At 40.4% G+C, this 11,920-nt stretch overlaps 1 protein-coding gene and 1 long non-coding RNA gene across 3 annotated transcripts; one reads left to right on the top strand and one right to left on the bottom strand.

The window, feature by feature from the left end:
• Nucleotides 1-359: 359 nt before the first annotated feature.
• On the top strand, nt 360-4,601 carry LOC103631893 (uncharacterized). 2 transcript variants are annotated; one of them, XR_004852977.1, is made up of 6 exons: nt 360-374; nt 818-1,038; nt 1,133-1,410; nt 1,650-1,810; nt 2,986-3,183; nt 4,531-4,601. It is a non-coding gene; the product is annotated as an uncharacterized lncRNA (long non-coding RNA). The 2 variants fall into 2 exon arrangements; XR_555546.3 differs by lacking the exon at nt 360-374 and having other exon boundaries at nt 696-1,038.
• A 1,011-nt stretch (nt 4,602-5,612) lies between these two features.
• Nucleotides 5,613-11,635, bottom strand: LOC100383253 (uncharacterized). The gene is given in 7 exon segments (NM_001175914.1): nt 5,613-7,659; nt 7,800-7,862; nt 7,960-8,049; nt 8,251-8,299; nt 8,379-8,587; nt 10,089-10,397; nt 11,388-11,635. Coding segments are annotated over 7 exon segments (2,532 nt in total). The 5' UTR covers nt 11,556-11,635; the 3' UTR covers nt 5,613-6,015.
• Nucleotides 11,636-11,920: the final 285 nt, after the last annotated feature.

Below are 11,920 nucleotides of genomic sequence, written 5' to 3'. Positions count from 1 at the left end.
ATGTCTCACCACTGCATGGGACATGCCCTTCATCGCAGTTAGATGTAGATCTCATGGTAAATTGTATTTTGTTAGGAATTGTGTTTTATTTTGCTGTTCGTACTCTTTTATGATCAAAGTAAGATATTTTCATTCTTTCTGGACTTCAAAAGTCAAAACATAATCCCAAATTTTGTTGTCTAAATCATGAGCATTTGTTCCTTCAGGAACTGTCTCTATTGTATTTGAGTTAAGATACTTAAGCAACAAATCCTGAATGAATGACATCAATGTATAATCAGCAATGAAATTTGATAAAAGTTGACATAAAAAATTATGGTACTCTCTCTCTCCCTTGGGTTTAGGGTTGGGTTCGGCGGGAGGCCGGGAAACGGGTACTATTCTACTCCTCCGTTTCCTCTCGTTTCTGAAAAATATAGGCGTCAGTCGACTCAATCCAAATTTTCTTTTATTCTACAATTCATCTCGAGTTCCCTTCTCGGTCCAGTTAGAGAATTGCACATTCAGTTTTAGCGACATTGTTTCCCCCCCCCCCTTGTGGTGGCAAATATGGCATGAATCCTCCACTGGCTATTGGTTGGCTGACAGGGGGTTCAACATTTGCATCTCGTAGCATTTTAGGTTTAGGCCTACTGCTAATATTGTCGGCATTGCCTAAATTTAACTACAGGAAATGATTTGTTCATTTAAATTAAATATACGATGTTAGAGGTAGTGGCCAGGCTTCTTCGGGGAATGTTGTTTAGGATTCTTGTTTCTGGAGGCATACTGAACTTTGTGACGCAAAATTTTACCTGATGCTGGGATGTGCAAGCAGGAATTTATTTCACCAGTATGCAACAGATGGCCATGCCATCGTTCGCCATAACCTCACCTCCGTCGCATGGCACTACCTTATGGGCGCCTCATGCTTGTCGTCCTCAAAGGCTGCACAAGAGACACGTGCGCAGCCAAGTCCGGGCAGTGGCACAAGCACAGCTGCAGTACCAGAAGCTAGGGGACTCAGACCTCCTCATCAGTGAGGTCACTCTTGGAACGGTGTGTATGATTCTGGAGCTTCAGAGTTCAAACCCTCTTGCTGCACCTGCAAGTAATGTTTTCTCCATCTCAAGGTGAATCCTTTTCTTTCCAGATGACTTTTGGCGAGCAAAACACGGAGAAGGAAGCACATGACATTATCGCTTATTCTTTCGATCAAGGTGTCAATATCCTAGACACACCATAAATTGTCAATACAAGATTCCTTCCTTACTTTTATTAACTATCCCTCTCTCTGTATTTTCAAGTGATCGGATATACTTCTCCATTTTCCCTTTTGGCCTTTAGTACCCAGTTCCAATGAACAAGGAAACTCAAGGGAGAACTGATCTTTATATTGGCAGGTGGATGCAATCAAAACCACGAGACAAGGTAACCTAAATGGATTGTTAAATTTTTATTTCTGTGCTAACAACGATTCTTACACAATACACTTGCTTTCGTCCTTCAAATTGGTGCTAGAGTTTAGAAGCATAACTTTTACTAATAAGTAATAACACTGTGCTACCTATCAGTTCTTTTAATGCACAATCCCCAAGTTTTACACTATGTGATGTTATGTTTAATGTCTGACTGTAAGACGTGTCTTGTTTTTTTCCTTTGGATTTTAGATAATTTTGGCCACCAAAGTTGCCGGTTATTCAGAGTGGTCTACATTTCTTTGAGACAATGCAAAAGTGGTTCGTGTTGGTGCTGCCAATATCAAAGAAAGTATTGAAATGAGTCTTAAACGCTTGTCTACAGATTACATTGATTTGCTTCAGATACACTGGTCAGTGTCAGATTGTTCCACTTGTATAGCTATATGCCTGACAAAAACAATATTTAGGACTTTAGGTTCACTTTTCTGTTGTCAGTCTTTTACCAACATACATGGAAACATTCCATTAGACATCAGTTGGAATTTTCCCCCTCGTACAGAATTATGCCAATTTTTTAAGGAAATTGATGAATGTATTGGTCGGGAAATTCAATATGCATTGTATAATGTAAAATCAGGTCTGAGGACTCAGGTCTGGCGGCTGAAGATGTCTTTTCTATTCCATGCTTCACATAAGGTTCAGCTTGTTCTCATATTGCTGAGTAATATAGAGAAAATACAAATGAATATATTAACTGAACTCTTCTTGGACTTCTGTTTGTGTTCCTTGTAAAATATAGGTTATAATATGTGAGATACCTAACCAAGTACATTTCACTATTTCAGTTCAGTTTATTTCTCCTGTTCGATCAATTTGAAGTAGCTAGTTGTTTTTTTCTTTGCCTTTGACACCAGCTTTCTTTGAGTGCAGTTTTATGAGTTTTATGAACTAATTTCCCCCTCAATTCCCTCTAATCCCCCCGTGAGTTTTTTCCCCTGCTTGTGTCGCGGTTAGGCGTAATGGATGCCTCTTTTGCTGCTCGCATGTGCTTGTTTTTTTTCCTGCTTTGCTTAGCATTCATAAGAAAATGTTGTTGTCCCCGTATTTGGATAGATAAATGGATCTAATTAAATATCCCGTGCCTACCATAATGTTCACGTTGCTAGCAGATTTAAAAGGGGTAGTGGGGAAACACCATTTTTCATTGGTCAAGCAATTAACTCGCCTGAGTTAGTGTGAGCCATTGCTTGCTTTACTGCCACACGGGGGGGGGGGGGGTCTTGTTGCAGTTATGCAACTGTCTGATTTGTATGCCTTTTTTGTTACTTACTCCCTCTGTGCCAAACTATAACATGTTTTGGCATCTCTAGGTTCGTAACTTTACCATATCTAGATGCGTAGCAAAAGTTATCAATCTAAAATAGCCTAAATATTGTATAATCTGGAAGAATTTTTTGGTGTATGCTTTTTTAGCATTAGACACGTAGTATGCTATGTTAGGCTTGTTTACTTTATTTAATTATTGCAGTTTGAGTACCAATGTCATGATTTTATTTGACGTTGTGTTGTGGTAATTTATCTTCAGGGTTATGTTGTGTACCTTGTCCGTGTGAGGCGTGGTGGTAGGAAGAGGCCTTTGCCCAAGTGTATTATCTATGGCTAGCCCAAGCACCAGGGTATCACCCAACTCAAGTTCTAGAGGTACAAGAGGTCTCTCGCTGAGGAGAGAGCTAGACGCAAGCTTGGTGGACTGAGGGTTCTTAACTCCTACTGGGTGAACGAGGTACATCGGATTGTAACATGAACTTTCCTCTTTGAACATACTAGCTTGTTGATTTCTGCAAATCTTTTTTTGCTAATTGCTTGACGTGCCGAGCCCATCTATACTAACATAGGATAGCGCCTACAAGTACTTTGAGATCATCCTTGTGGACGTTGCCCACAAAGACATCAAAACAGACCTGATGATCAACTAGCTATGCAACCCTTTGCACAAGCATTGTGAGCTCCATGGCCTCACCTCGGCAAGCAAGAAGTTTTGTGGCCTACACCGCAATGGCCACACCCACCACAAGTACAGGCCCTCGAGGAGAGCCACCTGGAAACGCAACTAGACCCTCTCCCTCCAAATGTACCGACAGTACCGTTGAGCAGCTCGTTGGGTGCTTGGATACTATCAATGTCCGACCAGTCCCAAGCAAGACAACAAGATTGGTTGTCTCTTGTTGCATTTCCAAAGTTTTGCTATTTGTGTTCTCGGTACTTAATGTTAGATTAGAAGTCAATTATGGATCATATGTCATGAACTTTTTGCAATTTGACTGTATTATCAGACAACGAATGGTTACTGATAAAATGATGTTTGTTGTTGTGAACTACATGATTGGTTTTGCCTTGCTGTGCTGCATCCCGTAATGATGGCCTCCCAAATTTCGTGATTATGAAATATTTTATTATGCTTGAATAGTTTGTCACCATTTTCTGTGATATTCGTTTTGTTATATGAAAAATATCACACTTTCTAGGAAGACAGAGACACATTTTTTTTGCCAAGATAGGAGTTTCTCATGTTCATTTGGATAAGGAGAAAATTACTAGAGCTTCTCGGGTTCATTTTTTGCAAAGATAGGAATTTCTCATATCCATTTTCTGTGATATTCGTTTTGTTATATAGAAAATAGTTTGCCACCATTTTTTGTGGTCACTTATGCACATACCAGAGTGCCCCTTATGTTACTTCTGGTTGGTTCATCAAAAAATTTCTTTATCTTTGCTTTGCTAAGTATCATACTTCATATATCTCTGGAGATTCCAAATTTTGTTCAAAATGGCACTGGTACTAGAATTTGCATGTGCATGTATCAATGTATAGTAAAGTAATTTTCTATTAATATTGTGTGCTTCTTTTCAAAGAATAATATATAACAAAACCAAATTATGGAATAGCTCTTCATATGTGTACGATTGGGTTGCAGTCAGGTTGGGGCTTGAATTGAAATTTGGAACGACAGTTTTGGATAACGTTTAAGCCATGAATTGCATCCCTAGGACCCATACATATGAAAGCGTTACTATTGTAACCGTGAGATGATCTGATGGCTGGTTTGGCGATGACGGCGTCTTGGTGCAGGTGGAGCTGCTATTTATGGAGAGGAGCGTTGATAGCCATTGTCCTGGGATGGTAGTCTGCATGGCTGAACGTTAGTCATCACTTCTTAGACTTTATTTTGGTTATATTCGTATTGTAGTATAATTTGATTTGTACAAGTTTAGTTCTATATTGATTGTTGACAAAGAATTTATGAGAGATTGAGGTCAATGGTAATATGTGTTTTGTTTTTATGTAATCATTCTGCTCTAATATTTTATATTAAATTTTAACTTTTGTATATTTGTATCGTAGTGATATTTGTCATTCTATATCTATATTTTATACTAAATTTTAACTTTTGTGGCATCGCACGTGCACAAATGGATTCCGAAACATTTTCTCGTAACAATATAATACACATATGTATATAAATTATAGTATTATTATATGGTTCCGTTGCAACGCACGGGCACTCAACTAGTTATATTGTTAAGATATAACTCGTTGTACAAATATGTTTATTTTTATGTACACATAATTATTTCTAACATCTGACAATGTGTATAAGCGACAATGTTTTGTATTAATAACAAATAAAGTATGTTATGATTATAATTTAAGCAGGGACGGGATCCCTATGGTAATTTATCCCCACGGAGAACGGGAATGAGGAAAAAATACACCCTCATGGCATGTTTGATTCTATCTCAATCCATATGGATTAAGGGTGTTTCAATCCCTAGTAAGTCAAAATCTCTCTTAATCCATATCAATCCCCTCTGATCCATATGAATTGAAAATAACCGAACAAGCCCTCAAGAGTTCTTAGGATCCCCGCAGGGAACTTTTTTTTTATGAAAACAGGTATGGGGAACCAAAACCCGACGGAGAATTCCAGTTAGACCTTGTTCGGTTATTCCCAATACACATGGATTGGATGAGATTGGAAAAAGTTAAGAAATTCGACTTGTTTGAGATTCAAACTCATCCGATCCCATTCAATCCACATGGATTGAGAGCTAATGCTATATACTATACATCTATCGCCAATTCACGATACAACGGGCTAAGAAAAAATTATGGAATCATAAGTTTAATTAGACATTACGGTTTGCATACTTCAGCAAGATATTTCCTTTAAAAAAACAAAGCACTGAAAACACATAGTAACATGTTGACACGGACCCTCTGTATCTTGGTTTTAGCTTGACAAGTTTTTTTTGGACAATACTACCAAACATGTTCCGTTGTAATGCACAGAAAATCTAGTAGTATATTTGTACCACATTAAATGTTGCCCACCACATCATTACGAATTTGAAATGGATGACTATGAAATTTGCGCAGTCTGCCGGTAGCAATGAACAGGGCATTGCCTAATTGTTGATCAGGTATATGGACACACCTAAATGCAGTTGCAGTGACTCACTTTGTCCATTGCTCAAAAACGAGTTTCTGGCCACCATTTCTTCCAAGCACCTGGCGCTGTCAACCCCGTCCCCACGGCTATGCAGTTGGAATGACTTATTTCCGTCCATTGCTCGAAAAGAGTTTCTGCCCCCCGCCATTCTTCCAAGCACCTCGCGCTGGCAACCCTGTCTCAGGGCCTTGTAATTCCCTTTCTGGACGTTCAGGGCTTGCACTTGGACGACTTAAATCAAGTGTGGCTAATGAGTTGTCACCTAAACGAGCTCTGAGAAACTTTGCTGTCTTCTTCGGTTGCTTATTGCCTCCTCCCTTGCCTATGTTATCTTTTGCACCAGATGATTTTGTGTTGGAACTAGTATCACTGTCCAGATTAGATGAAGATCCAGCTGCCGGTTGGACCCCCTTGGAAGGTCGATACCCATCCTTCGACAGCACCTCAGCTCCTCCTTCCCGAGCCTGCTGGTTTGATTGAAGCCTTCTTACAGTCTCCAGAATGTTATCTGCTAGTGCACTATTCACATCATTAGCAGCACTGCTTTCTGTGACAGGAGCTTTCCCCTTCCCCTTCTTTTTACGGTTGCCCTCTTGTGAGCTAGTTCCACCTCCGTTTTCTTGTAGGCTTTTAAATCGAGTATTTGTATAATATGCATCAGCAAGTTCCCTCTGTTTTTGAGGATCAGGCAATAGCCTAGCCATTTCAGGAACAAGGTGTGACAGTCCAAACTGCTCGACATATGAAAGATACTCCAGAGTACCTATGATACCTTGACGGTATTCACCAGCAATCTCTTTGAATGCAGAGTACCTGTCCTCGTCCATTCCCAGAGCAGAACGCATTCTTTCAACCAGAGTTTTGTTTGCAGCACGGAAATCCTCTGGAACAGGCAAAGTTTGGTTACCTTGAGGAGGATCCTGACTTTTGTTGCTACCATAAGCTGTACTCAATGATACTTGGGCAGAGGATCCACCAGACACAAGATTAGGCGTAGAAACAGAGTGCTTCATCTTGTTTGGAGCAACAGGATTCCACACTGTGTTACTGGAGATAGTTGGCATGGCATTTTCCCTTGTTGGTTGAGTTCCAGATCGAAGCTGAGAATATCCAGACAGGACTAGGCCCTGATCAGGTGTAGGCCATGTCTGGGTGGAACTAGAGAGGGCTTCAACATTTTCAGGGGGACGTGGCCGAGCAGTATTAAGTACCTTCACAGGGCCCTTGCTACGTTGTTGAAGTCTTGCTGCAAGTGTGCTCTTGGCTAGACTTTGTAGTCCCTGTTGGACTGAACCAGCACCCCTATTGTTATTAGACCCACTAGACCCAGGCAAAGGGGGGAATAGTGACTCATCCCCAAGCCTCGCAGTGCCCCTTGCACTCTGACTGAGAGCTAGTGCATACCTTGATTGCTGCTCGGATAATGAAGGAAATGAGGTTTCATCATGAAAAGAATCAACGTTGTTGTCAGGAATATCTGGGTCTAAAAGAGGTGGGAAGGACAACTGTTCGAGCACTTGTCCAGTCCTCGAGCCTTGGCCAACTTCAGCTCCCCCAGAACTAGATCCAATGCTTAATGACTGAAATGACCCTGAAACACTATCAAGACGGCGATCGGCAGTTGCTTGGCCGTTTTGTGCAGATGATGAGATATGACTGTCAAATCGGTCATGGAGAGCATTACGCCCCCTACCTCTGCCACGCCGTTGTGCTTGCTCATTTCTGCGATATATAAAACTGGTAGGTATCTGAAAGAGGCAAATTATAAAAGTTAATCTGAATGAACCAAATAAATTAATGGAAATATAATTTATCTTTTACCAAGACAGAAACACTGGATAGAGGGAAACCATGATAGCAAACAAAAATACTATAATGAAGTTCACACCTGAAGTGCAGCATTCCTCTGGGAACGAGACATTCGCCCACCGTGCTCCATAGCATTATGCCTCTGTTGAAATACACTACTCAATAAGAACCCAAAAAAACTCGGTACATGTGGTTAATGGCTAATACAAATTAGCAAATCAATAACTTGTACAACTTGCCTTCAGCTCTGCTTCACTCAGAAAAACAACAAACTTCTTTGCCAAGCATGCTTCATCTTCACAAAGAAAATGGTCCTTTCGAAAATGCAACTGAATTGAATTGAATGAGCACATATGAGAATGCAGTTATGACCACTTCCCCAAGGGTCTCGGAGCCCAGCTAGGCGCCAAGTAAAACTGTAGATACAATTTGCCTGAGCTAATGGGCAGGAACAGAATTACAAGTTGATTTGCTGCATTTACGTTGGATAGTAGATAGATGCCTAAATAGATCAGTTTGGCAAAACATACCTCAAGGTCATCATAGTTCCGAAAATAGTCATACTGCTCAGGATGCTGCCTATAAACAACAACCACAAATTCAACACATCGAATAAATCGCTGCATAAGCTATGATAGGGACTTAGGTTGCAGTATACCTCTGGCATATGTGGCAAGAATAGTGTTCCCTGGACATATGCATGTAAATCTCATTATCTCCGTAAAATGAACTTTTGCAAAACTCACACAATGGATGACCAGCAAAACCATTGCGCTCTACCTCAGAGCCATCCACTTCAGAGTCACCAGTCTTGATATGCTGAGCTAACTGAGACCTTGAATAAAGCTTTTGTTCACAAATGAACACCTTCGAAATATATACAGAATATTTCAATAAACAGTCATGAATATGAAAATTGTAAGTGCAATTTAGAGTGCAAATTACATAACCCCAGTTCCACAATGTTGACTACTAGACAACAATGACCAATGAAAAAATAGTGAACACTCGTATGACAGTAATAAAGCAACCCTAAATATATGGAAAAAATTGGCATTACACAGGTTCACAAAAAAATGTTGATGGTACTTGATTCATCACGGTAAATGTTTTTATGATATAAGATTTTCACACTAAAATTGGTATATATTAACAAGCGTTTCTAGTCAAAGTGTCCCTTTGGAGACTGGTCTAGTTGGTTTAGTTCCTGGACAGAGCCACCTGGACCAGGAAGTGGTCCCTCAGACACATGCATCCTTGCAATGTTGTCTACCTTGGGAGCTACCTGCCAGGGCTTGAACCAAACATGCCATGTGTCACTGTCCTAAACAACAGTGCCAGACACAGGACAATAATCCGGGGGGGGGGGGCAAGAAACTGCATGACGCTATGCCTGCGCGCCTAGCGATTGCACTATGGAAAGAAGTGGCAAGCAGTTGCGGACTTGGCACTTGGGGCACGCCTGCTGGCCTGCACGCGCACAACAACATCAAAAAGCTGGCGGCAGCTGGAAAGATGTAGAGGGATTGAGGGTGAGGGAGCCGGAGAGGTCTATCAAGGCATATTCTAGGGCTTTTTGGCTGGGCTGGTTAGTGGACAGGAGGCCTAGTGAAGTTGAATTTGCCATTTTGGCCCATCATACCTTTTATATTTTCTATAATTTACAGTAAATATATATCATATATAAGTAACTTCAAAAAATCAGGGGGGGCATGGCCCACTTTGCCCCCCCCCCCCCCCGGTGTGTGTCCGCACCTCAACCTAGACCTACATTTGAATCAGAGAGAACAGCATCATAAAGTTTCTTCACCAAAGACCTCACATAAGCAACGGATAGAACAATGTCAAGCATGCTAGTTGTAAACAACAATCATGTATTCTGGTTAGCTAGTTCAAATATGCTATCCATTGCAACTGTCTCCAGTGTGTTGAGAATTTGAGATGCATCTTCTGAAAAAACATTATCAAATCATGAAATCAAACCATGTTATATAAATAAACAAAATAAGTTCTGCTTATTACACCAAGCAAAAAAATCTACAGGAAGGAAACAATATTTTCAATTTCAAAATATATTTTATAATTTTCACTAAGACATTACAGCTTACTAGGTAAGCTATAGCATACATAAATTGGTTGCCAAAATAAACTTACTGAACTGTACATGTAGAATGAAGGAATCTATAAGAGAAAAAAACCATGCATGAACAAAGAAAATTCAGCTATAGATCATTCAAAACATGTGTCTAAACTTTGTTTTTAAATTTGACAGCATAATCCATGAAATCAACTAAGAAATGATGACACTTAGAAACGCAAATTAGTGTGATTCCTAACACATAATATGCCAGTTCATCAAGTATTTCACCTTCCTCCCCTCCAAGCAAAGATTGCACATGTGCAACCTATGCACATGGAATAAATGTCCCTTTAGTTGATCGATGCTCCTGAACTTGCTTCTGCGCTTTGCTTGAGCAGCAAGGGCAACCTGATCTTCTGCATTGTCACAAACGCTACAAGAAAGTCGACACATTGCCCGTATCATCCTGTAGTGGTCCACATCATCAAAGTATGCCTGAGTATCCTCATGGTACCAGAAATCACCAGCTTTGCCCTCATTTACCCCAATGGGGAACACTGAGAAATCAGCAACCACTCTAGTGTATTCACCCATGGCCTGTGTAATGAAAAAATATATATTTATATTCACATGCAATCTTATTGTCCTTTAAAATGGAAAATAAGCTCAGAACAGTATGTTAACGTTTCTAAGTGTGTTTTGGCAACATACAATGTATAACGATTCAGTGTGCAAAAAGCCAGATACACACATAGAAGCTCGCATAAATTTCTTGTTTGTCAAATTTGATGTCCGAAGTTTACAAGGCACTACAAGATTAGCTATGAATACAAAACTTGAGCAGTGTTCACCGGCCATACTAATGCCGGGGAAACAGTAACTGTCTTAACGATGCAGAACATACTAGCTTCATGACCAACAATGATTCTAGTAAAAATTTACAGAAGATAAAACTTGGAAAAGTAACTAAGAATTCACTAGCAATATTCCTACAGGATCAATATAGTAATCAAACATGAAGCACACAAAAATACCACACAAGATATTTTGTGTATTAATCATCTGAACAAGTACGACTCAGGAATAAATGTTGTCAACTCACATAAAAATACTCTCATTCATGAAATTCACCACATATTTTTTTGTACAACACATAAATAGTACTATTTTTAGTATTAGCACTCTAAAAACCAAACACATATACATAAAGTCTCGAACAATCCAATTGATAAACCTAACAATCATCTGAAAAGCTAAAATTACAAACCTAAAATGATTAGTGTAACCTTCCTCCTGATAGAGACCACATCAAAGCCTCGAGTATCCAGTCAACTAGTAAATCATTAGACACCTATGCTGACCATATCAGGCTACAAGATGTCAAAAGCATCGTATATTCACGCTATTTTACCTAAAACGTTCATGGTACCAGTCGCGGAACGGGATCCTTCACATCTAATTCCAATAGAAAGAACCAATCTGGCAATCCGACCGAAACCCTAGATGACCCCAAGATCCAACAGCGTAACCACACCATAGATAAGGAACTAGTCCCGCCCGGGGAGACCAAACCCTGGAGGTACGAACCTTAGTAACGAAGACGAAGGGGCAGACGGTCTTGCAGATGCAGCACTTCTTATCGTCCATCACGAAACGGAGGCGAGCGACGCAGGTGGAGCACACGTCGCGGTGACCGCACGGACCGTAGGCCACCCACTCCAGCGTATCTGCGCACACCACGCAGAAGTCCTCCATGGCTGGCGGCAGCGGAGATCGGCCCCGGCGGCAGCAAGGAGGAGGGTGCAAGGGTTAGGGCGCGGGCAAGGAAGATGATGCAAAGGTTATAGGGTGCGGACGAAGGGGGGAGACGAGAAGGCTCAAGGAGTCTAGGCAAAGGGCGGCGACTTCTGGGTAGGTTTAGTTGTATGTACTTATCTGTCCCCAATTAAAATTTATTTTAGACTTTTAATACATTTATACAATAATTTTTATATATATAGTCTATATATTAAAAGCTCTATACTTTAAATAACTAGAGTAATCCATTGTGTAACGATCAAGCCGGATCATCCTAATCATTCTCAACCAAATCGTAATGGGCCTTTATTTGGTTTCTCATT

Source organism: Zea mays, chromosome 1 (genome assembly GCF_902167145.1).
Source record: "Zea mays cultivar B73 chromosome 1, Zm-B73-REFERENCE-NAM-5.0, whole genome shotgun sequence".
Lineage (NCBI taxonomy): Eukaryota > Viridiplantae > Streptophyta > Magnoliopsida > Poales > Poaceae > Zea > Zea mays.
The sequence above is the reverse complement of the archived record's forward strand: the minus strand, read 5'-3'. Positions and strand labels throughout refer to the sequence as shown.